The 27,315-nt window shown below is 36.7% G+C and overlaps 2 protein-coding genes across 2 annotated transcripts; one reads left to right on the top strand and one right to left on the bottom strand.

Moving 5' to 3' along the window:
• The first annotated feature begins 2,093 nt into the window (after positions 1-2,093).
• Positions 2,094-6,737, top strand: LOC111992581 (transcription factor bHLH113). The gene is made up of 5 exons (XM_024024459.2): positions 2,094-2,596; positions 3,186-3,314; positions 3,974-4,036; positions 4,260-4,388; positions 6,186-6,737. Exons 1-5 carry the CDS (start codon positions 2,174-2,176, stop codon positions 6,363-6,365), a joined length of 924 nt encoding a protein of 307 aa, XP_023880227.1. The 5' UTR covers positions 2,094-2,173; the 3' UTR covers positions 6,366-6,737.
• A 13,831-nt stretch (positions 6,738-20,568) lies between these two features.
• LOC112027204 (cytochrome P450 72A397) lies at positions 20,569-25,928 on the bottom strand. Its single transcript, XM_065777310.1, is given in 6 exon segments — positions 20,569-20,915; positions 20,918-21,152; positions 21,549-21,927; positions 22,553-22,797; positions 24,987-25,204; positions 25,625-25,928. Coding segments are annotated over 6 exon segments (1,542 nt in total). The 5' UTR covers positions 25,902-25,928; the 3' UTR covers positions 20,569-20,727.
• Positions 25,929-27,315: the final 1,387 nt, after the last annotated feature.

Below are 27,315 nucleotides of genomic sequence, written 5' to 3'. Positions count from 1 at the left end.
GGAGAAGAGTAAGGAACAGTACCAGTCTTTATGGTAAAACTTCCTCTTATCTAAGTTACTACTTCAACCATCGTTGAGAGGTTCGTTCTCTTGCCCGGCTGACTCCTCAAGGGACTCTGTTAGAAGAGAATAGTGCATGTTGAAAAGAAAGGTTAGGAAATTTTGGCAAAGTTGCTAAAGGAAGGAGGCACAGAGAGTTGACCCATGGTTAAAAAAAAAAAAAAATCGAAAGTCAAAGGAGACAGATTAAAAAAAAAAAAAAAAAAAAAAAAAACAACAATATGCACCTCTAGAGCCTCTATCTCAGAGGTGGATCAACTTCAAAGCAATTTGAATACTGTTGGGCCTAAAAAAAAAAAAAAAAAAGGAGAAGCAGAGTTTTTTTAAAGGAGGGATAAGAAGAATGAATAACACAGATACTAATGAAGGACAAGATAAGGCCTACTCATTCTTGTAGAAAGTTTGGTCCTAAAGACTCCTTAGTTGCCCCAAGTTCAACAGTCTGCTCAGCCATCACAGTTTTAGCTGGGCGGGAGTTTGCCTAGGCTTGGGATGCTAAGGGACCGGGGACTGAGTAGCCTTAAGATCCTGAGCAATAATAAATAAGGGGTCATATGTAATGATTCCTTCTCAACTTCTTCTACCAACAATGATAATGTGTCTATGGAATAATAACTTGTCTCACTTTTACTCAGGGACGGACCCAGGTGGGGGCTCAAGCCTCCCGGGTTCAAATATTTCTTTTAGATGTTATGTATTTTATTTTTGTAGTTGGCCCCCTTCCAAAACCTTAGGCTCCCATTCCCTTCAATAAACATAACTAGCCTCACCCAAATAGCAATTATCCAACCCAAAAACTTAACAAAAACAATAAAAAAAAAAACATTCACAATCGTAATTGTATTTCGGCCAAAAAAAAAACTATTTTACCATCAAATAACCAAAAAATCATGTGTTATTGAAGAAGTTAAAACTAAATTTTTTGCAATTACAGTAAACTGATATAAATACCAATTGATTGTAACAAATTGTTAAAAATAAAATACAATATTTTATTAAGATTATATCTCTTTTTTTAATTAAAAAACTCAAATTCTCTCACTTCCTTTATTATTGAGTTGTTTATATTATTTCAAATTAAGTGATAAAAAAAAATAAAATATTTGATATTGGTTGTATTGTAAAGTAAAATAGATAAAGGTACTAAGAGGTAAAATTTTTAGCATCATTACTGTGAATACTCTAACTTCAACCAAAAAAAAAAAAAAATCCTAGCCAGCCTAGTATTAAAAAAAAAATTATTTTGTTTTTGTTTTTGTCTTTTTTGATAAATGATTGCATCTTAATGTATTTAGAAACAATGTTTTTGAGTATTTATAATTTTTAAATACATATGAATGTTTATTTGGAGTTTTTTTATAATTATTTTTTTTATATTCCGGCCCTCGTTAGCTTAAAATCATAGGTCTATCCCGGCTTTCCATTAAAAGTTATTATAATTTTTGAGTGAAATTTGTAGTGTGCTTCGATTTATTTTTTTAAAATTTGATTTTTTTTAAACTTGGATTTTTAAAATTTATTTATTAAGGGCACATCTTGTTTTTGTTCAACGTATTTACTAAATTAAATAAAATTAACTAATAGTTCTTTTTTCAATGTAATAAACCCAGAAACCAATAAATTTAAACTGTACCATCGAAATCCTTTGATTTCTTTGATTTAATTTTCTAAAAATTGGGATGAGGGAGCGCGTGGAAATAGCTTGTGGTGGGTGTGTGTTAAACCGTTGATTACAATCTGAATGAAGTGTGTCTGAACACATAAAATTCCTCGTTAAGTAACGGGCGAGTGAGTGAGTGAGTGAGTTGTTGGGGGAGCCAAACCCAAAACAACAGATAGAAGACCGGGTCAGGGTGGGTTTGGTTTTGGGGCAAAAATGCGTTGGATGGCGAATCCACGGTTTTCTCGGGCCAAGTGGGTTTGACCGAAAACGCCGAAAACCAACGCCTGCTTTGGAAAACGAAAGCTCAGCCACAGCCACCCATTAGCATTTGCATTAGCAGCTCACAACAGTTAACACAAAATAACTCCTTGTCTCTCTCTCTCTCTGTGTCTGAGTTTATATCTTTGGTTTTGTTTATCATTTTGAGTGGTGGGGTGATTTTTAATTTTGATGGCAAAGAATGAGGGATTTGTGGGGGACCATCTGAGACTGAGAGGAGCACCTGCTGCTGCTGCTACTTTCTCTCAGCTATTGTTGGCAGAGGATGATGATGATGATGATGAGAACAATAATGGTGTTGCTGTTGCTGTGGGTCTTGATGTGGACCAGACCACCAGCTTCAACTACACTTCTTCTGTGTTTTCTTCTGAAAAGCCACCCAAAATGCTCTGCTTTGGGAACTATCATCAGAAGCACCACCAAGGAGATCAGCTGGTATATCCATCAATAACTGAGAATAATATCACTAACACAAATACTACCACTCCGCAGAAATCAGGGGTTACATGCAGCGATTCCTCATCAGCTTCTTCTGGCAACAACAACAATAATAGCTGTGTCACTTTGAGTGTGAACACTTTGTCAAAACCTGATGTTAGTGAATCTACCTGGTGTTATAAAAAGTTTATGTTTTTGAGTTTATTTATTTTTATATGGGTTTTATTTTATTGTTTGCTTTTTTTTTTTTTTTGAAGANTTATCTTTCTACTTCTTTTCTTTTCTAACGCCTGCGTTGTCGCTACCACCACAACTTCTTCACTAGCTACAAAGTGACAGCAAACTCAAACCAAAATCACAGTCACAAACACTATGGAAAATAATTATTAAGTATTTTCAAATTCTTTTAGGCCATCTAATTAAAAAAAAAAAAACAAACAAACAACAAAAGAAGAAGAAAACAAACTAGCTAGCCTATGTTTTATTTTTTATAATAATAATAATACTCTCATCCCAAAAATATAAATGAAAATCAAACCCCACACTTTACCAACCTGGTCTATGTTTGTTTCCGTTACTTTTTCTTAGTGGTCCTCTCTCTCTCTCTCTCTCTCTCTCTGTGTCTGAGTTTATATCTTTGGTTTTGTTTATCATTTTGAGTGGTGGGGTGATTTTTAATTTTGATGGCAAAGAATGAGGGATTTGTGGGGGACCATCTTTTGCTTTTTTTTTTTTTTTTTTGAAGAAAAAGCGAAATGGGTTGGGTCAGGAATCGGCGCAGTGTGGTAGCACCATCACCACGGCTGTGGTGGCAACTCAGAGAACCTCTAAAAGAACGAAAACGGCGAATCCTACACCAGCTGGCCAAGCAAAGGTTAGATTTCATCTTTCTTTTACCAACAATATCAGATTTCATCTTTCTTTCTCACACACACAATTACAATGCATGTCTCTAATCGAATAAGTATCGATACGTATACGAGACAAGTATAGATATTTTATCTATTCTTGGTTATATGTCACTTTTTTTTTTTTTGAAAATTTAAAATCCATATTAAATGGACACTTTAATTAATTAATAAATATAAATATGTAGTATTTTTAAGAATATATTATGTTGGTTTTTGGTTGAAAAGATCATGTTAAAGGTAAAAGTATGTCGACCATAAAACTAATTAATAATCTTTTAGTCTAGTAAGTATTGAGTAAGAGAGAAGAAGATAAAATTTTAAAATGATAAGTTATGGACTGTCCCAAAAATTTAGATAAATCTAATCATTTACCTATAATTTTAACATAAAAAAAAATCCTAATTGTCAGTATTAAATGCGTATTAGATATGAATATGGATGTTACTAATTTCTAATTATTTTTTGGGCTGATAGGATTGTGGGTTGTAAAGATGTCATATTTAATTGAGCAACAAAAAAAAAGGATGTCATATTTTACTATTTAAGGCTCTTTGTTCAATTGTTCTCATATGTATTTCACATTGTGATTTTTTGTTTTGCTTATACTTCTTTGAAATGGCAGAGGAAAGAGAAGTTAGGAGAAAGGATCACAACATTGCAGCAGCTTGTTTCTCCCTTTGGCAAGGTAAAAAAACAATGGCCATATTTTTTTTCAACAAGTAATTTACCATTATTTTGGCTAGTATAATAAGAATATGAACATTTACAAAAACATTTTATGAATAAAGTTCCATTACTATAGTTCAAAATTTATGCAAGTGAAAGTGAGAGTATATGATAGTATATATATTTGAGTGGCATGCAGTGATGTTTGGAAATTGAAACTTATGAAAATGAAATATTTGCAGACAGATACAGCCTCAGTGCTTCATGAAGCGATGGGATATATCAAATTTCTGCAAGACCAGGTTCAAGTCCTGTGCTCTCCTTACCTTCAACGCTTGCCCTCTTCTTCACAACACCACCTACCAAAACTTGTACGTACCACATAAGAACATATCTTTGTCAGATTCTTTTTCTTTCTCTTTCATATGGCAATTTTGAATGCATTTTTTATTATTATACATATTTAGATCCTCATAGTTTCTCTTGTCCTATCAATTTTTTTCCCCTAAGCATCATCAACGTGGGACCTATAATAAGATGTGTGGGTCTTAACTTAAACGGTCCGGATTCAACTGGACCTGTCTTTCCCAGAACTTGATCGTGATCGGGTGTGGGTTCCACATAAATGTGACTAATCACTGACCTTGTAGAAATTTGACCCCTGGGTGAAAAAGGACTTCAAAAGTTGCAGTGTAATTATTTTTTTTCCCCACAAAATTTTGGGGTGTTCAAATGAGAGATTTTAGAATTTAGAATGGGTTCTAGACACTGGATAGAATCAATAATATCTTCTCTTTTTTTTTTTTTTACTTTATTTATATGAACTAGAATTAATGATATCTTGACCACACTCAATTTTATAATTTGTCATAATTTGTCAATTTGTGCGACTGTGAGTACACACCAAAAGAGGGGGCAAGAGGGGATTTGTGCAACTGATAGTATCAAAGAAAAGTAATGAATTGGTATAATTAGTAGTGGACATTGGATGGAAAGTATTTATCACTCGCACACAAGGTATCAAGTTGTGCAATTAAGATATCTCTAAAATTATTTGGTAAAAGAATCTAAAAAGTGACAAGTAGGCAATTTTTTTCCCCACAAAATTTTGGGGAATTAGTGGTGGACATTGGATGGAAAGTATTTATCACTCACAATTGCACTCAAGGTATCAAGTTGTGCAATTGAGATATCTCTAAAATTATTTGGTGAAAAAATCTAAAAAGTGACAAGCAGCAATTATGTTACATAGAATAACTGTAAAAATTTGCTCAAAAAAAAAAAAAAACCTGTAAAAAATGTAGGCCTAAAATTACTCTTACTCGGTTGTAAATCAATAATAACTTCAACTTGACAATAGTTGATGACAATGGTTGATAAGGTGTTGTAACTTGTGATGGTCAATAAAATAATTCACAACAATATGAGAGTAAACTTTACTGTCAAAGAGCACAATAACTGGATAAGAGTTAACGTTAGCTATTAACTTTTTACTGTGGTTTTATGTTAAAAGGAGAGTGGAGAAAATGGAGGCGGAGAAGCAGCAAGAAAGGACTTGAGGAGCATAGGGCTGTGCTTGGTTCCAGTGGATTGTACCGTACACGTGGCTAACAACAATGGTGCTGATTTTTGGTCACCTGCAGCCATGGGAAACAATGTTATCGCACACAAGGTATCAAGTTGTGCAATTAAGATATCTCTAAAATTATTTGGTAAAAGAATCTAAAAAGTGACAAGTAGGCAATTTTTTTCCCCACAAAATTTTGGGGAATTAGTGGTGGACATTGGATGGAAAGTATTTATCACTCACAATTGCACTCAAGGTATCAAGTTGTGCAATTGAGATATCTCTAAAATTATTTGGTGAAAAAATCTAAAAAGTGACAAGCAGCAATTATGTTACATAGAATAACTGTAAAAATTTGCTCAAAAAAAAAAAAAAACCTGTAAAAAATGTAGGCCTAAAATTACTCTTACTCGGTTGTAAATCAATAATAACTTCAACTTGACAATAGTTGATGACAATGGTTGATAAGGTGTTGTAACTTGTGATGGTCAATAAAATAATTCACAACAATATGAGAGTAAACTTTACTGTCAAAGAGCACAATAACTGGATAAGAGTTAACGTTAGCTATTAACTTTTTACTGTGGTTTTATGTTAAAAGGAGAGTGGAGAAAATGGAGGCGGAGAAGCAGCAAGAAAGGACTTGAGGAGCATAGGGCTGTGCTTGGTTCCAGTGGATTGTACCGTACACGTGGCTAACAACAATGGTGCTGATTTTTGGTCACCTGCAGCCATGGGAAACAATGTTTGTTCACCTTCAACAAAGCACAGTGAATACTGAATACTACTGCTACTACTAGTCCTAGTCTTGTCAAACTCAACTTTTTGTAAATGGGGTATCTTGTGCTTTGCCTATAATGGGGTAAGTTAACCTGTAATGACGGCTCGTTTTTGAGAAAAAAAGGTCAAAAAATGGTAAAAGCTGACAGCCATGAGAGTTAAGAATCTAAGTTCACACTCACACATGGCTATGGTGAAACATAGAAAAGTAGGTGAAAAAAGCGTTACGGAAACGAAAAGGGGTTGGTTTTTGGCTTTATGCTTTTTGGGAAGGAATACGTGTGTGTGGTTTGGGGAATGGGATAAGCTTTTAGCATGGCCTACACTTGTAAATTTTGCAGGGTTAAACCAATTACCAAGGCGATTTTGATAACGGGGCTGCTCCCTTTGTGCAATTTCTTATTTCTCTTCTCTGTTATGTTCTAGGTTTTTTCTTGAGTTCTTTTGCTAATATAATCAAACTCACGTCTTTCCAAGAGACTTCTGTTTAGATATTATTTATTGATGAAAATTAAAAATATTATAATAAAATAATTTTTAAATATGTAAATAATATTGTGGAAACTAATTTTTTTTTAAAAATTGTTAAAATTCATATTTATGAGTTTCATAAACAATATATAAAACTCAAAAAAAAAAAAATGCAGACGGGTATTATTTTTTCTTTTCACAGCAATCCAAACTTAACCTGCCTAATTGATGGTCTGTAATTTTTACATTAATTTAATTCATTTTACTAATCACAATCAGCCACGTAAATGACGTGCCAAAATTGTACAACTGGAGTTTTTGTTTTTTCTTTTGAATGTTAGCTTAGGCTGAGTCATATTTCAGACTCCATGACGTCTCAGATTGGTACCAAACATGAATGGAAATTGATCTTGTGAGGTTATTTCCTTTTCAATGTTAACTCATTTCCTTTTCTTGTTCGGAAGACCTCTGATCTCAGAAGACTCCAAACATCCAAATCAAATCAATGATTTTTGATGTGATTTTGACATTGTCAACCAAGTTGGGCTTTGTCTCAACCCGTGTGACAAGTGACAGCCCACCAAGAAAAATAGTATTAGAGTCGGTAAAATAGTAATTATCAATCATGCTTTATAAATGGTCAATAACTTTTAAACATTATTTATTGTAATTTAAGTAATTATCAATCATGCTTTATAAATGGCCAATAACTTTTAAACATTATTTATTGTAATTTACCTGTCGCAAGTATCAAGAGTGTGTTTGAATACTATTTATTTTATTAAAAATTAAAAATTTATTATTAAAAATATTGTAATAAAATAATTTTTAAAATATAAAATACTGTAGTAGTGAGTGATTGTTGCGTTTTTCATAAATTCAATAGTTCATGAACAGTGTTGTAGGACCTCAAAAAAACACAAAACGCAACTTAATTGTTAGACAAACGCACGCTAAAGAACTTTTCAACTAAAATTTTGTATAGTTTATTTTGCTGAAAATTAAAAATTTATTGCTAAAAATACTGTAACAAAATAATTTTTAAAACACAAAACACATGTAGCAATAAGTGATTGCTGCGTTTTTCATGGTTTTGGTAGTTCATAAACAATGATGTGGACCTAAAAAAATGCAAAACGCAACTTAATTGGGCAAATGCACGCTGAAGAACTTTTCAACTAAAATCTTGTATCGTAAAAGTTTTGTTAAATATATATTATTAGCAACGTAATGTGTTATACCATGTTGTGTATGCTAGAGTGGATGTGGAAGGAGAAGCATAGAATAGGAACATTGAGAACACGAGGGTTACGTGATTCAACCTTGACAACCTACATCCATGGAGGAATCCCTTAAGGGTTACATCTTTATTGTATAAGAGTGTAGTACAATAACCTGTGTTACAATGAACCTTAACATGAATATATATAGACAACTAAACCCTAGACTACTAGTACAAGCAGGAATGAGTTTGGGCCTATTACATTGGGCTAATATGTCTAATATATATCTCTAGCACACTTCCTCAAACTCAAGGCGAAAGCTCGATGAAGGCTTGAGGTTGAATAAGCATGAGAAGATCACTTAGAGATGCCTTGAAGAATGCCTCTGAAGAAACCACAATGAAGAATGTGCCAATTGACCAATTTCGGAGTTTCAAATGAAGAAACAAAGTCCAGAATCGGAATCTACGCAAAAAACTGAGCAAAATAGGCCATTTCGAAAATTTTAACTTTTGGCCAAAAGTCAACGCAAAAGTCAAAGTCAACGAGTACTAGTCAAAGTCAACGGTCAGTGCTCACAGGTCAGATCCGGGTGGTTTGGGTCGGGTCGGTTTGGGTCAACAGTCAGCTAGGTGACGTGGTGCTGATGAGGCGACACTGCTAACGTGGCTAGCGACGTGGCTAATGACGTGCCTAGAGCTGACGTGGCTTTGTTTACTGACGTCATCAAATGACGTCATGGATGACATCAGCTACAGTTTTTGGCGCATGTGGTGCGTGCGAATAGTCCACCGACGCGTGCAGATGATGCTAGAAACCCTGGCAGCGCGTGTCTTTGTTTCGGCTGTCGAGCTTCTCGAGTTTTGTAGATCAACAGGCCACGAGTCCGACAGAGTGGCGCGTGTGGTCACAATCCTATCCGAGATTCGAGATTTGCGGCAGCGCATGGTGATTTTGCGGAGCCAATATCAACGCGTGGAGGCGCGTGACTATGTTTCGGATGGCTGGATTTCTGGGTTTTCCTCACGGGAGGCCGAGGAGCACGTATGTGTGGTTGATTTCGTTAGGCGAATGATTGATTTGCACAGATCTAATAGGGAGAGGCACAGATTGCTTGGACTTGAGGATCTGGACATAGCAGTGAGCCATGGCGGCTGTATGATGCTGTGGGGTCTAGATCTGGAGCTAAGCGGGGGCACTGTGAATCTGTGCTAGGCATGTATGAATCTTCTTTGCTGTGTAGAGATGTTTGTTTGATGCCAAGAACGAAGTTTGACTCTGATACCATTTAAATATATATTATTAGCAACGCAACGTGTTATATCATGTTATGTATGCTAGAGTGGATGCGGAATGAGAAGCATAGAATAGGAACACTGAGAACACGAGGGTTACGTGGTTCAGCCTTGACGGCCTACATCCACGCATGAATCTCTTAAGGGTTACATCTTTATTATATAAGAATATAGTACAATAACTTGTGTTACAATGAACTCTAATATAAATATATATATATAGGAAACTAAACCCTAGACTATTAGTGCAAGCAGGAATGAGTTTGGACCTATTACATTGTGCTAGTATGTCTAATATATATTTCTAACAAGTTCTACTGCTAAAACTTTGCCTTCTTATAGTAAATGCCAGATTGACACTTATTGGGGCGTCTAAGTTGTAATCTTCTAATGGCCACGACAACACATGATTATGTCGTTGCCCCTACCTTTTTAGTCACTGAATGAATGCAAGGGAAGTATAGAGAACATAGATAAGCAAGCAGCAAGTGGTGAAGGGGTGACCAAAGAGTTCCAGTTTTAGTACCAGCTAGGTCAATCCTATCCCTTGTATATATCTTACTTAGGATTTACAAAGTTAAATACAGTAAAGATATAACTGTTTAGATTTTTTTTTCCAGTAAATATATGCAGGCCATCATGTTGAACCAAATTCACCTTGTGTTCTCTTTTGCTTCACAATGCTAACACAAACCAAGTCGACATTCACTTTGGTCTCACACTCGTTTTTCAGGCATCATTCCAACGCTTTCACACGAGAGGTCATGTGAATTACGCACCACTTGGGCCTTTGAAGCAAGACACACACCTAGCTGAGTCTTGCCTCAGGCCGCCTCACACATTAATTTCTTGCTCTCTCAGTTTGTGCCATGCGTTTTAGTCAGCCATAACCACATCAACAATGACTGTAGTATTTGTGCCACATAAGTACTCAACCACTTAATTACATTGTCATCATCAGTGTCACATCAACATTCAATGCCGCTGGAGGAAAATCGAACCAAACAAAGGTTGACTAGTTTGCAAATTGGACTATTGACCAAGATTGACTCCCCCCAAATCTCGCGTATCCTACTTCGTTGTCTGTATGGATTTCAATTTTGGATTAGGTTCAACCTCTGCGAAATTTGCTATCTCACTCACATGCTTCATCCCGATATCACCATTTGTTGATATTCCTCAGGCCATATGTGTAGCCATCCTCCGGCTATGGTAGCCCCTCTTTGGTCAATGGTGCAACCAAGTTTAGTCCATTATAGCTGTCTTTTGACATTCATTTGTTGTTGTTGTCCATTGCCTCAATAATTTGCATGATTCACTCCATATTGTGTCCGATCCATTCTCCTTCCAATCCAATCATTCATGTTTACCTTCAAGACATCTTCTCTAGCTCACATTCCAAACTCCATGCATCATCAAGTTTCTACCTTGATTTTGATGGGGAGTGTTAAAGATATTGCTTTATATGTTAAATATGTAATGGTCAAAGAGGTCCAAGTATATTGTGGACAAGATTAGGGCTAACCTTAACCTATGTATATCCCACTTAGGGTTCATTGCATAAAAAAATGAACACAACAAAGACATAGATGCTAAGGGCTCATTAGATAAGAAATTTCTAGTAACGTTGTTGTTATTTTATGGAAATATGTGTAGGTAAAAAAAATGTGTAAAAATATATGTAATATTGTTTAAATACTAAAAACTGTTGTTTAAACAACAGTACCAAACACCCCCTTAGCCATAGGCCGTCAAGAGGTTAACCTTATATTTTCTCTCTTATTTCTACTTCTCTCTACAATATTTTTTATTCTCTTTATTTTAGGTTTTAACACCATAAAACATGTCCTCATAGAGTGTATGCTTGTTAGATGTTTTTGGCATGCTCCCCCTATATCGTATCCATCCTTTCCTAACCGGCGGCTGCAAGATTGGCTAAAAACTAACAATGCTTCCTTTGTTCTTTATCATAAACAACTTGTGCCTTCCCACCGTGTGCAAGTCAGATTGGGTAGGTTGAGGGAAAAAATTCCAACCAAACCGACATTAGCAAGTTTTAAAACTTTCAAACCACTGATGGCCCACCAACCATAAAAAACAATGGGTCAATTGAAAATTTAGGTTGTTTTGACTTGGTGGATAGAGCAAGTTAGTTTTAGTTATGTGCGGTATACTAAATCATAAAAATTATTTGGGGATAAATTTAGGGAATTGTATTTCCTCTAAATCCCATAAACTATTGAAGGAAACCATAGGAAGTGACTCACATTGCCATATATAGATCTAAGTACACACATCTTAAACTATGAGTAATTTCTAACTTATATATATATATATATATAAAAATAAATAAAAAAGAAGAGAAGAAAAAGAAGAAGCTATGAGTACCATATCCATGTGACAATGTATGCTTACGGATATGTTGGGAAATATGGATCATTTTTCATATTATAATGTGTGTTGGGGGGGGGGGGGGTAAAAGCCCAGACATACCTATTGGCCGGGGCCCTGTCTTGAGAGTACTATACGTCAAAGAGGAATAGCGAGTCGGGATAGAATTTATCTGAACGCAACCGACCTAGAAGTGTAGGAAGAGTAACATCTGAAGAAGTCACCTTTTGTCTGAAGAGGTTATACTCCTCGGACGTAAATAGTCTTGACCCAGCCAACAAATGGAAGGTTCGAATGAACTTTCTGGCAATCCCAACGACAAAGATAAGCTTTGGGCATACCTGGGGATGATTAGGACGAGAAAATATCTCAAGGAAAAGCTACTACCACCACATTAAATGCACTGCAGCTGCTTTTCTGGCCACATTAATGTGGAGAAGACCCCTGACCAGTGTAATCTCAGTACTACCACTCACGGAGGGTAAAGAGAATACCTGATGGGACATGCACTTAAGTGGATGCTTAGATGAAGAACAAGTGGACGATGAAGATGATGGGAGAGGGTGCTATATAAGTAGGAGAGGTCTCTAATAAAGAGGGGGAGAAAAGAGAGAAAAGGGAGAGGAGAGAAGGAGGAGATAATTTTACTGTAGTTCCAAGAGTTGTAATCATCTTTCATCCAATAACATATCTCTTCGGACAAACATTTGTTAAACAAGAGGAGTGTGATCTTGTGTCAAATGGATCCTTAAACATCATAACTAATCACTGTTTAATTCACACCAGCCAGCTCTTTCGCCCACTCTCTACAAATTCATTGTCTGGGTTCATTTGGCTCGTAATCCATCCTTCTTGGGCTTGGGCTACAAAGCCAGACCCTACAATTGGCGCCGTCTGTGGAAAGAGCTTGTGCAGGGGTGAAAACAACAGTTGAGGATGGCTGAATGAAGCAACAACGGGCAGAGTCTAGGGCATCCCAGCATGTGGACCCTTTCCTTAATTTGGAGCAGAGACAGGATCGTGAGGGCAGTGTGCACACCGTGCACACTGGCAAAGCCAATCACGTGATGGGAGTCATGTATCCCATGCACAGAAGAACCGGGATTTGCAGCTGGAGGTTGAAAAGTTAAAAAGAGAGCTGCGTCATGCAAAACGAAAACAGGTTCTTCATATTATGATGAGGAGTTCGACGACCAACAGGATTCCACTTACCAACAAAGATCACGAATGCCAGTCAGTGAGTCCTTTTCCTACCAGGAGGAGGTCGTCATGAGAGGCAACCTCTGAGCCCACCACGTGGAGGTGTAGGGAACGATGCATGAGCAAGGCCTTGAACCAAATCTCTAGATCGCCTTCACACACAGGATTGAAGAAGCGAGACTCCCCGGCATTTTAACCAGCCTACGTTCACCATCTATAATGGTAAAACAGACCCAGTAGAACATGTCAGTCATTTTAATCAACGAATGGCAGTCTACTCCAGGAACGAAGCTTTGATGTGCAAGGTCTTCCCCTCCAGTCTCAGACCGGTTGCGATGAGGTGGTTTGACAGCATGAAGGAAGACTCCATCAGCTCCTTCAAAGAGCTCACTCAAGCCTTTGGTTCGCATTTTGTCACCTACCGAAGAGTGTCCAGGCCCTTGTCCTCTCTGTTATCCTTGAGCATGCAAGAGGGTGAGACTCTGAAGGCATATTCGGATAGGTACTAGGAGATGTTTAACGATATGGAGGGCAACTTTGATGCAATGGCCCTCGACACGTTCAAGCTCGGCCTCCCCACTGACCACAGCTTAAGGACATCTTTGTCTAGTAAGCCAGTCACTAGCATGCGTCAGCTGATGGACCGCATCGAAAAGTATAAAAGAGTTGAAGAAGATCAGTAACAGGGGAAGGGCAAGGAAAAGGTTATCCCCCAAGAAAGAAGAGATTTCAGGTCGGATTGATGCAGCGGCAGTAAACCGCGGAGGGATTTTTCTGCGACGGGATCAACAAACCCTCAAGCAGTCAACACTGTATTCAAAGAGCCAGTACACCAAGTTCTAGAAAAGATTAAGGGTAAGCCATTCTTCCGATGGCCGAATAAGATGGTAGGGAACCTCAAAAGGCGCAATCATAATCTCTTCTGCCAGTATCATCAGGACCATGGACATACCATGGAGGATTGCAGGAGCCTGTGGGACCACCTGGACCAACTGGTCCGGTATGGTAAATTAAAACACCTCCTGCACCACTCTAGTGGCCGAGAAAGTCAGACGAGCTCAGAATCCCGAAGAAACGACCCATCCAAGCCTCCGTTAGGAACTATTAATGTTGTCTTTGCCGCACCAGGAAGAACAGGATCCTTGCCATCGAAGGTGATGTCAGTTGCCCGTTCATCCATAACGGATTCCTGCCAAGATCCAAAGAGAGCTAAGGTGGCAGCTCAACTGGTTATAGGGTTCTTGGATGAGGATAAGATGGGGACCATCCAACCCCATGACGATGCCTTAGTAATTACCCTCAGAATTGGGGGATACGACGTGAAGAGCGTGATGGTGGACCAGGGCAGTGCCGTGGAGATAATGTACCCCGATCTTTACAAGGGGCTAGGCCTAAAACCTCAGGACTTAACGCTGTATAACTCTCCCCTCGTGAGTTTCGAAGGAAGAGTTGTCACCCCAAAAGGCCAGATACGCCTACCTATGCAAACCGGTTCTGAAGTGGTGGAGGTGGATTTCGTAGTTGTGGATGTGTATTCGCCTTATACGACAATCGTAGCCAGACCTTGGCTTCATACACTAGGGGCTGTTTCCTCTAATTTGCATCAGAAAGTCAAATACCCATCCGAAGGACAAGTTTATGAGATCCGATGGGATCAGTCCGCAGCCCGTCAGTGCTTAGTGGCCGCCATTCAACATGAACCCGAAGCCGAGTCCTTGACCAGGGCTGAAAAGGGTTTATAGCAATTAAAGTCTTGGGAATTGCCTGTCGAGAATCCAGAAGAGGGAGCTAGGTGCGAGGATTTGACAAAAGTCACCATCGGAGACAATCCAGAAAAATTCTTTCAAGTCGGATCCGAGCTGCCTCTTTCAGAAAGGGAAGAGTTAGTAGAGTTCCTCAAGAAAAATCTTGACGTATTTGCCTGGGATGCCTATGAAGCCCCAGGGGTGGACCCGGAATTCATTTGTCACCATCTGAGAGTCAACCCACAAGTAACCCCTAAGAAGCAGCCTCCTCGGCGCCCATCCAAGGAACACACTAAGGCAATAAGGGAAGAAGTAACGAAGCTCAAACAAGCTGGAGCTATTAAGGAAGTTTTCTACCCCGAGTGGATAGCGAATACTGTGGTAGTGAAGAAAAAGAATGGGAAATGGCAAGTATGTGTGGACTTCATCGATTTAAACAAGACTTGCCCTAAAGATCCATTCTCTATGCCAAAGATCGATCAGCTAGTGGATGCCACTGTCAGCCATCCTCGGATGAGCTTTCTGGATGCCTTCCAAGGCTACCACCAGATACTCTTGGCCCTAGACGACTAGGAAAATACCGCTTTCGTCACCCCTATTGGTAATTACCACAATAAGGTAATGCCATTTGGCCTAAAGAACGCGGGATCTACCTATCAGAGGATGATGACGAGGATGTTTGAGCCGCAGCTCGGTAGAAACATCGAGATTTACATAGACGACATGGTGGTGAAAAGCAAGGTTGTTGTTGAGCATGTGAAGGACCTTGAAAGTACCTTTGAAGTCCTCAGGGAGTACAAGCTGCGCCTAAATGCTTCCAAGTGCTCATTTGGTGTGGGGTCTGGCAAGTTTTTAGGATACATGGTGACTTATAGGGGAATTGAGGTTAACCCTAACCAGATAAAGGCCATCAACAATTTACGAGCTCCTCGGAATCCCAAGGAAGTCCAGAAACTGACTGGAATGACTGCTGCCTTGAATCGATTTATCTCCCGGTCGGCAGAAAGGTGTCAGCCCTTCTTCTCTTTGCTCAACAAGTGGAAGGGATTCAAGTGGACTGAAGAATGTGCTGTGGTCTTTCAGCAACTCAAAGACTATCTAGCTCGGCCACCAATTATGTCGAGCCCTGAGCCAGACGAAGTCTTGTTTGCTTACATTGCGGTGGCTCCCTGTGCTGTGAGCTTGGTACTGATCCGAGCAGACAGCGGTGTACAAAGACTAGTCTATTACGTAATTAAATCACTGCATGAAGCCGAGATCTGTTACCTGCCACTGGAGAAGGCCATCCTAATAGTAGTGCTTGGTACATGAAAGCTACCTCACTATTTCCAGGCCCATACAGTCATCGTCCTCACTCAGCTCCCACTCAGGGCTATACTTCGAAGCGCTAACTACACCGCACGGATTGCTAAATGGGGTACGATCTTAGGGGCTTTCGACATTAAGTACATGCCCCGCACGTCAGTCAAAGGCCAAATCCTTGCGGATTTAGTGGCCGAGTTCACGGAACCCCATTTAGAAGAAGCGATACCAACATCGGACATGGATGAAAAATCGGTTGGCATGATCTCTCAACAAAGTCCCTCTCATTAGGAAATGTGCGTGGATGGCGCAGCAAATCAAAAGGGTTCTGGTGTAGGACTAGTATTAATATCTCCAGAGAAGATAGTTATCGAAAAATCGCTAAGACTGAACTTCACAGCCACGAATAATGAAGCCGAATACGTAGCCCTGCTGACAGGAATGGCCATGGTTCGGAGAATGGGAGGAAAATCATTGGAAGCATTCTCGGACTCGAGACTGGTTGTAGGTCAAGTGCAAGGTGAATTCGAAGTGAAAGATGAGAGAATGCAGGGATACTTGAGCCGAGTTAAGCGCTTGCGGTCGGGGTTTGGCTTTTTTAATTTGCTGCACATCCCCAGAAACAGTAATGCACATGCCGATTCCCTAGCCACACTTGCCACCTCCTCGGCGCAAAGTTTACTGAGAGTCATCCTTGTCGAGGACCTGCAGGGGCCTACGGAAGCAGGGACAGAGGCAATACAGGTTCACCAAATCAGGGCCGAGCCTAGTTGGATGGATCCTATCATTAACTTCTTGCAGTGTGATATTTTGCCCAAAGAAAAAGGGGAGGCTGATAAAGTCTGAAGGAAAGCAACCAGGTTCTGGTTATCTGAGGACCAGAAACTGTACAAACGATCCTATACAGGACCATACCTACTATGCATCCATCCTGAAGCCGCTGAATTGCTACTGGAAGAGCTGCATGAAGGGATTTGTGAGAGTCATACTGGGGGTAGATCTTTGGCTCATCGAGCCATTACACAAGGTTATTGGTGGCCGAACATGCAAAAAGAAGCCCAGGAATATGTGAAGAAGTGCGATCAATGTCAACGATTTACGCCGAATATACACTAGCCAGGTGAGACCTTCAACCCACTATCCAGCCCATAGCCATTCGCTCAATGGGGCTTAGATATCGTGGGGCCATTCCTCAAGGCCATGGGGAACAGAAAATACCTGCTGGTCGGCACTGACTACTTCACCAAATGGGTCGAAGCGGAAGCTTTTGCCAACATTCGAGATGTAGACGTACAAAAGTTCGTGTGGAAGAACATCGTCACTCGTTTCGGGATTCCTCATACTCTCTTCTCGGACAATGGTCTACAGTTCGATAGCAAAGCGTTCAGGAGTTATTGTAGCGAATTGGGAATCACGAACAGATATTCCACCTCAGCTTATCCCCAGGGTAATGGCCAAGCAGAAGCCATCAACAAGGTCATTGTAAATGGCCTAAAGAAGAGATTGGACAACGCAAAGGGCAAATGGGTAGAAGAATTGCCACATGTACTTTGGGCCTACAGAACTACACCTCGTAGATCTACTGAGGAAACCCCTTTTTCAATGACCTATGGGGCTGAAACTGTAATACCTTTGGAGAATGGGTTCCCGACTTTGAGAACTACTTCATTTAATCCGATTGACAATAATGAGCAGCTAGAGAAGAGTTTGGACCTGGTTGAGGAAAAAAGGGAAAGTGCAATGGTTCGTTTGGCGCATTATTAACAAAAGCTCAGGTAGGGTTACGACGCCAACGTAAGGCCAAAACCTTTGGAACCTGATGATTTAGTGCTGAGGAAAGTTATCGGCACTGCAAAGAACCCCGCTTGGGGAAAATTAGGGCCTAATTGGGAGGAGCTATATCGTATTACTTCAGGGCCTGGCATAGTGGCGTATTTCCTTGAAGATCTAGATAGCCATGTGATACCCCGCTCTTGGAATGTAAACAACCTCAAAAGGTACTATTATTAATCGAGCCTTCCCTTTAATCAGCATGCCGACTCGTCATTTGAAGCACATTTTTCTTTTAAGTGTTTAAACTTAACTACATTCATGCCTGTAGTCCTCGGACCGGATGATTTGGGTTAGTTAACACTCCGTTACATTTTCCTAAGTGTTTAAACTTAAATCCATTCATGCCTGTAGTCCTCGGACCAGATGATTTGGGTTAGTTAACACTCCGTTACAATTTCTCTATGTGTTTAAACTTAAATTCATTCATGCTTGTAGTCCTCGGACCAGATGATTTGGGTTAGTTAATACTCCGTTACAATTTTTCTAAGTGTTTAAAATTAAATTCATTCATGCCTGTAGCTCTCGGACCAGATGATTTCAGTTAGTTAACACTCCGTTACAATTTCTCTAAGTGTTTAAACTTAAACTCATTCATGCCTGTAGTCCTCGGACCAGATGATTTGGGTTAGTTAACACTCCGTTACAATTTTTAAGTGTTTAAACTTAAACTCATTCGTGGCTTGTTGGTAAGCCTTGTACTAACTGTTCTTCTTAGTACCAATTTTAACTACTTACGTCAACTACATGATATGATGGATGAGTTTAGCCATATTGTTACCTCAATTAAAAGGGACAGTCATTTGCAACAAGTCATAAGAAATATAGCGGAGACACAAGAAATAAAAGCAAAAAAGTTTCATTAATTAAAGAGAAAAAAAAAGTTTACAAAATCTTTGCATAACAGAAGAAAACATCATAAGTACAAAATAGAAACCCTTAAATTTCTAAGCCTTCTTCTAAGAGACCGAGGGATCAGCAGCTTTGTCCTTGGATTCTGGGAGGGTCTTCTTCTTCTCCACCAAAACTTTGTCCTTGGATCAGCAGCTTTGTCTTTTTTTCCATTTGAAAATAATTCTATTGAACCACATGGAACCAAAGGAGGCCACATGGCAATACTGTAGATCTGAATCCATAAAATCTAGATAATAGCAAAACAATTCCACCACAATTCCCTCTATGAATCCATAGAACTATACAATTATCATCAAGAAGCCCATAAAAAAGAGCTAGATTTTATGCATAGATAAACATGATTTAAAATAATAACAATAACAATAAGAGAAACAATTAAAAGATAATAGGAGAAATAAATAATTATAGAAGCAAAGGAAATAAACAGTAAAGATTGTGCCTTTCACTATATCAGAAATTAAAACTAAAGAACACTCACCATCGGTGGTTTTGATAGTAGTTATCAAGCTGATAGTAGAAAATGCAGAAGAGAATGTGAAGAACAATGACCTAAAAAGGTCCACTATTTTTACAAATTTCCAACATGTAAATGATTAACTTCGCATGTAAATTATTTCAAACAATAATTTTTAGTTTTTAAACAATTTTTTTACGCATTTTCATATATTTTTTCACTCACTTGTGGTTTCATAAAAATTTTTAAACAATAATTTTTAGTTTTTAAACATATGTATCAAACCGAACCTTGCAGTGATAAAAATTCTCAAAAAAAAAAAAAAACAAACTCGGAGCATTATTCTTTTCTCAAGAGTGAACACGTGTCTAACAGCCAGGAGTTATTGATGGAAAAGAAAATAAAAATGAGGGGGCAAACTGTTGTGTCATTTGAAAGAGATAATTAGTGTATGTGAGAGTGCAAAGAAAAATAAGTGAGATTTTAGACATACACCAGATTTTTCTTTAGCCGAGAGACATACACATGCCGTATTGTAATTGATTTGATCACAATGAAATTATTCTGTGTTTATCCCGTGGTGTTTCCCTTCAATGAGAAAGGGTTTTCAACGTAAATTTTGTGTTCTTGTGTGTAATTGTTATTTTGGATTGCTTATGTTTGTGATAATATTATTTGGGACCTAATAGGTGTTTCAACTTGAAGTTGCACCTTCACTAAATATCAAGCAAGACAAAGTAGTTTTCAGGTAGAATGAAGAGAAGTAATCGAAAGTACTTGACATCTATGAAAAGAGGCTCGGTTCTTGGCTCGTGATGAATTTTATTTCGCTGATCTTTAACACTTGCCCAACACGGATAGAGAAAATGTGGGGAGACGGTGGGACGAGATATCAAGCGAAGACTCATGGAAGAAGGTGGTTGATTTGCAGAAGGGTGCTTAGAAAATTTAGCCAAGACTCATGGAAGAAGGTGGTTGAGTTGCAGAAGGGTGCTTAGAAAATTTGGTTGGCATTTCTTAAATAAATTGCTTCAGTTCGGAGAATTCATTTTCTCCCCCTTTTTTCCTTAGGTTTTTTGGCTGAGTCCAAATAGATCAATGGCATTTCTATTCCCCCATGCGTAATATTTCAATTTTAGAACGCTTATGGAAAATTCATTAATTTTCTACTAGCATCATATACTCTAGCCTTTGCAATAAAGTTGTTAAAATCAGGATCTTATAATCGATAAAAGGATTTAGGGTTTAGCAGGATTAAAAAATTAACATTATACTTTAAAAATGAAAAGTTACCAATAACAATGATGTATTATTCTAATTATATATTTTTTTTAACATTATTCAACATTGTTTCCTTCAATTAATGCAATAATGGATGTAGAAACACAAACATAATATAATAGAGTGGAAATCATAATATGTTGTTTCTTGTTCTTTAGAAAATTAGTTTTTAATCGCTAAATAGTAAATAGAACACCAAATAAGCCACAAGGCACAATGGTGATAAATCTTGCTTAACTGGAACAACTTTGTGGTACTATATCTTATGTAATATAAGGTGAGCGCCAAATTGAGGTTGAACAATTATGATTGAGCAAGGTGCATGAGCATAGGATGAGGACATCTCAAAGGAGAAGTTCTGCAAAATGAGTGACAAAGCCATCTTGGTCTCTATAAGAGCAAAGTTTTGACCAACACATATCCTCGGACCCCCACCAATGGGAAAAATGATACTTGGCCCTTTGTTGCCTTTGAAATGCCTTCTGAAAATCTCTCTGGGTTAAACTGTTTTGCATTCTCACCCCATAGTTCATAATCATGGTGGACTAGGAGTGTTGGTAGAGCAATCTCCACTCCAGCTGGTATAATCAAATTTCCCAGCTTAGTTTCCTTGTGAACTATTCGAAGTAGCAAAGCTGCTGGTGGATACAACCTCAGAGCCTCATTCAAAATCATGGTTACCTACATCATGGATAGCCAACTATTACCAAAGTGCATTTCTTAAAAATTTTGTAAAATAAAATAAGTTCATTAAATTTTCCCCTTGAAGAGTATTCGATTTTGAAGCTCATTTATGATTAAAATTTGAAGCAAAATTTATTACTCGATCTACAAACCTAATCAAATTTGAGGTTTGCACTCAAATTAGTGGTCTATAGTCTATACTACCAAGTGCCAACTCTAACAAAAAATGAGTATGCTAACTATCATGAACTCAATAGAAAATGGCTTTTACTCGATCAATTAACTAATATTGACATGAATATTCATGGATGTGAATATTTCATCTTCGAAAGACATTGCATATAAATTTTATAGGAAAATAAAGAAAAATTAGAATCTTTAGGGAATACTTACAATTTTAAGGCGATTTAACCCATCAAAGTCAGGTTTGTTCTTACCAAAGACTTGCAAAACCTCTTCTCTTGCACGAGCTTGCCAATTTGGATACTTACTCAACAAAACCATTGTCCAAACAAGTAAAACCGAGGTTGTCTCTTCCCCGGCAAGGTAGAAAAGCTTACATTCCTCAATTACATCCTTAATACTCATTCCGGCACTCTTCTTGTTACCAAATTCCTTAATCTCTCTAGAATTCGATTCCATAAGTATGCCTAATAAGTCATCATTTTTGCCTTTGCTTGCCTTCTCCCTTTTGTTAATGATTCCCATTAGTAAGTCTTGGACTTCTCTTTCAATTTCCTTCATCCTCCTATGTGTCTTAGTTGGTAAAAACCTGCATGCATAAATATTAGCTATTAGTAAATTGTGAAGATTGAACACAAAAGCGGAAATTGTATTAACTATAATGTGATGATCTCTGTTAATTTTTGTCTTTGATGAGATGTTCAAGAAAGTAGGTTATAGCCAATTTCATCTCTGAATAAACAATAAAATTTGGAATTTTGTTTTCATTGGATGCATGGTTTTATAAACTGAATAGGACCTACTAGTTCAACTAGGAACGGGAACCAATCTGATCCGGTAAAATCACCCAAAATTGGTCAAAAACTGAGTTAAATTGGGAACTAGGGCCAAAATCAATTTTTTTGACCATACCGATTTTTAAAACCATGATCAAACTTCAAATGCATGAGAATTTTTATTTGGAAGGTAGGTCAAAGCAAATGCTAAAATTTGTTGAAAGCTTGTTATATTAAAAAATAGTGCATTCCTTTAAAAAAAAAAAAATAGCATATATATATTTTTAATAGATACAATAGATTTCAATCTATATTACATATAAAATAAATTGTAATTGGTTAATCCTATCTCAATAAAAATCAAATTTGACTTCTTCTTTTTTGTTGAGTAAGAAACCAAACTTGACTAAATTTCAAAATTAAATGTTTAATCGCTACCTTAGTCCTGGAAAGTATACAGATTCTTCTACTTTTACAACAAGTTGTGCTAGCTCTTTTTGGAGTTGAAATATTCTTCTTCCTTCTTCATAGCTACTTCCAAATGCTGTTCTTGAAATCACATCGCTTGACATGTTTTCAAGATAAGGCCATACATCTAACTCACAGGATCCATCTTCAGAGATCAACCTCTCCCATTGGCTAATCATATCAATGCAACTTTGATAAAATGCAGGTAACATAAGCTGTAGCAATCGCGATGTAAATAGTTTAAATTATAATAAATAGAAACAAGATTAATGGCATTATATTGTTCAACAAATCTCCATACATAACTTTCCTCACAAATTTTTTCACAACTATTGCAAATGACAAGTTATTAATGATATATAGCCCATATGAAAAGTAATAACCATTTTTTTTTAAGAGAAAGATCACTAACAATTTACCACTTCAATAACAGTAAAAAAATGTTATGTCTATATTATTACTCTATATTGTTTTTGATAGAATCCCAACTACCCTTTTATTACACATGCGGTTTGTAATATATGCCAAATTGCCAACAAAACATTACCCTTTCATTTATATAATGAATTCAAAGTAGTTAAATGCTTTATAACTAATTCTTTTTTCTTTTTTTAATTTGATTGCTATAGATGTTTTTAAGTCAATTTTTTTTTATAGAGATAGAATTTAGAATTTGTAGCATCCACCCTATGATAATTATTCTTTACTATTAAACCAAGATGCTATTAAAAAAATTTTGAGTGTAGGCAGGAGTTAAACTTTTCCCATTTGAGAAAACAAGAATCTAAGTTTAAATTTAATTGATATTATTCATATTTGAAATTTTGAATGGACATATAGTCTTTTTTTTTTTTTTTTTAAAGAAGAAAATGGACATATAATATTATTTGCTATACTAGCATTACTAATGTTTGAATGTACTTAGAATCTTATTTGCACACAATATTTTTGGTCAACCATATTTTAAGCAATAGATCAAAGGTAGTATCTAGCAATAATATATTCTTTGTGGTGCCTAGTGTATGTAGTTTGAACCCTACTTCTCCCATTAACTACCCATCTCAAAAAATATTGTCACTTTTAAGTTATGAGTACTACTACAGTCACAAACTATTTTATAACATTTTTACAAATTATTGATGTGACAAATTCTTACTGGTTCTCATCTGAATCCATTACTAACATCATCTTCTCACTTACTAATAATCATTCACCACATCAATAATTTGTACAAAAGTTTCTAAAATAGTTTTTGTCCATAGTATTACTCATAAACAAAACACAAACAATTCCCTATCATGATTATTGTACTGTACTCAAGGCCGCTTGAATAATAGATACAATTGATGCCATGCAATTGCCTAAGGCCCCCTAATAAAAGACGACCCCTACTTATAAAAAACAATTATATAACTATATATATATATATATATAATTCTAAAACAAAATAAAATATCTCTCATCTCTCTATATCTCAGCCTATCCATTTACATTCTTACCTTTCTTTTCGTCATCTTGATTCTTAGTATTTTTCTATAAGCTCAGTCATTCTTTGTAAATTGTAATAACTTGAAATCATTCTTTGTTCATTGCCCTTCATAGTAGATTCAAGATTGAAGAGGGGTGGTGTGGGCATAGCATAGGTAACCCTTCTGGTCCTCCCCCTTTCTGTCTTTCCAATATTTAAGGTTGAAGAGTTTTCTTTTCATTCAATTAAATATTTTAAATTATATTTTTTAATCTTCTTGATTGATAGGACAACACGCTAGTCTTGCTTAGCCCACATCACTACACAGTCTACCCACAAGCCACATCACTACACATTTCACAAGGCTATAAGCCCAGAGTTCACAATTCACAGCTAGCCCACACACCACATGGCCACACACTAACCCACTCACACCCATACTCAATGTCACACCCACTATATCTTTTACTTTTTTATGCAAAATTTTTACTTTATCAATTATTATAAGTTATCACACCAATTAATAATTTGATGTATATCATATCAACTCATTTGTATTATAGTTATTAATATCATTTTAAGTATATTTTAAGTAAAAAAAATTCAATTAATATTATTTAATTAATATTTAAATATAAAAAATGCCCCACTTAAAATTTTCGCCTAAGCCCCCAAAGTTGTTGAGCCACCCTGACTGTACCTATAAGTTTTTTTATCACTAACATGTGCTACAAACATTTGAAACTTGGCTATGGAGTTCAGTACATAAGCTTTTTTGCGTTAAACTTGGTGATTTGTACGATATCACTTTAAAGATAAATCATGCAGTTCTAGACTACGCTACAACATTTTTACAAAAGGGATGAAAATAATCTAATTTGGACATGACTATTGATTCCACATGGATTTAAAAAGATAAGAAATGTAATACATAACCTTCAACTTCTCTATATGGAAAGCAGGGTTGATGATCTTTCTGTGTTTAGCCCATTTCTCACCCTCGTAGTTTATTACTCCCATTGCAAGCAATCTGACAAGTGGATTTGGTTGAGGCCTCTGAAAGTCACCTATCCTAGTGAAAACATCTTTAATTTGTTCGGGGCTCGTAATATTTATACGGGGTGTTGGACCAAGCCATGTAAAAGAATTCTTGCCTGCATATGTTTATGAAGGTTGGAAGAAAATCCAATATTTTTAGTAAAATATCGTGTCTACAACATTTTCTTAATAAATATTAAGTGAGAGTTTGTTACTAACTATTATTAATGGATAAAAAGTCATTTCAACGGTTTATTTAAATTAGAACCAGTAACACTAACTTTATCTCAAAAAAAAAAATCGACTTCACCGCTACCAATTTAGATTCTAGTTTATAGTTTAATCAATCAGTCTAGTTTGTCTGGTTCAGATTTAAGATTTTGGGCATAAGCTAATTCATAGTTGAAAGCTTTTAAACAGAAGTTACAGGACTTAAACATCCATACATACTTTATTGCTAAGAAATGAGTGAGATATAATTTGTGTTTGCTGCAACAAAATCTTTAGATAATTAAGTTTATTGTAGACATACATACCATAACGCTTCACTGTGTGATGTTCAAAGGGGAGAACACGTGGCACAATATCATCAGAGAGTTCTATGTGTTTAGAACAAGCTAGCTTTATCATCATAGAGCTATCCTTCGTGTCCCCGAAGAAAAGTCTATAAGAATTGCCCACAAGACCTTGCTTTCTCAAGCACCTCTCTAAATATTTTGGTCTTAACCACACCCAATTCAGAATCATGCATGACAACGTTGTCATTATAACAAAAAGAACGGAGGTGGCAACTTTGTCCAGAGAAGTTTCCATTATTTTTTTTTTCTTTGTAGAGAGAGAGCTAGAGGTAGAAGAAAGTGAAGAAGAGATAAGAATGGACGTTTCTTCAACACATTTTTTTGTAGCCTTTTCTTTGCTGTCAACGTGCATAACTTGTCCTAAAGGATGAGGACAAAAAGTAAAAGACAAAATAAAACATTAAAAAAATGACATATATATAAACACCAGTTTCAAAGCACGCAGGTTGTGCATGTTTAGAAGCTCTTTTATTTTTATTTTTTTTTTATAAAAGTTAAAATTTTGAATCTATTATAATTTAGAAATATATATTTTTATTTTTCATATAAATAAAAATGATAAACTTTAGAAATAAGTAGTAACTGTAATTTTTTTTTAACATAAAGGGAAAAATATCCTAAATTTTAGAAGTTTTCTTTTTTAATTCAAAATGAAATTTGTTATTTGACATTTATGATCATATTTCTAAATGAAGTTACCGTCATTAATGGAGGTATTTTTGAATCATATAAAAGTCTAGTTGAAAAAAGAGAATCCTCTTATATAGAGTATAGATATAGATAAAGTTAATGATTTTTTATTATTTGGTTATGTCAAAAAAAGTGGAAAGAAAATAGAGGAAAAAATTAGAATAAAAAGAAGATTTTAGAAAATTTTATTTTTACAAACCAAATAGATAATTCGCACTCTTCTCTCTTTTTTGTACAATCAAATATAATGCTCCAAAGGTACACTTGCATGATGGTGGGCTGGTGCTGGTGCAACTGTTCATTCGACTAGAAAAATATATAAATAGAGCTCCAAGATATTTTTGTAAAAAAAACATCTTTTCATTGGATTTGTTGATAGGTTTCTCAATAACAACAAAATAAAAGAAAATAAAACACTGCGGATAGTAGTGTGTATGTATATTCAATGTATTCATAAAAAAAGAAGTGTATCTATATTCAATGTAGTTTATAAAAAAAATGACATCACCCATGATTCATGTGGTGCACATTGCATCATTGATTACATAACCTTCTAAGAAATAAAAAGTGCAAGGTAGCCCTTTTTACAATGAAAAAAGACAGATGGTTGAGTTAGGGCTGTCCAGACCCAATCGAAACTCGACAATCTGACCAAACCACCCGACACTAACCCGATTCTACCCGAACCAAAGGTCAAGTTAGTTGGTGACGAGTTTTCGTTCTCAAGGACCGACACTGGCGGGACGAGTGGTGGGTTTGCTTCTCCAAAACCCAAACAACCCGAACCCAATCGGAGCTATATAAAAAAATCCGACCAAATCCTGCAAAAACAAGCCAGTTCTGGCAAGATCTCAACTAGATCTGGTGAGATCTTGACTAGATCAGGCTAGATCTAAAGGGATTTAGCTAGATCCGGCCAAATTCCAACAATTTTTAGTGAAAACATGCATGTTCCAGTG

The sequence above is a fragment of the Quercus suber genome, unplaced genomic scaffold, assembly GCF_002906115.3.
Source record: "Quercus suber isolate HL8 unplaced genomic scaffold, Cork oak 2.0 scaffold_153, whole genome shotgun sequence".
NCBI classification, from domain to species: Eukaryota; Viridiplantae; Streptophyta; class Magnoliopsida; order Fagales; family Fagaceae; genus Quercus; species Quercus suber.
The sequence above is the reverse complement of the archived record's forward strand: the minus strand, read 5'-3'. Positions and strand labels throughout refer to the sequence as shown.

Coding starts and splice junctions, on each gene's coding strand:
- LOC111992581 (XM_024024459.2), top strand. CDS start 2,174: ATGGCAAAGAATGAGGGATTTGTGGGGGACCATCTGAGACTGAGAGGA. Junction 2,597..3,185: donor ACACTTTGTCAAAACCTGAT/GTTAGTGAATCT, acceptor TTTTTTTTGAAG/AAAAAGCGAAATGGGTTGGG. Junction 3,315..3,973: donor CACCAGCTGGCCAAGCAAAG/GTTAGATTTCAT, acceptor TTGAAATGGCAG/AGGAAAGAGAAGTTAGGAGA.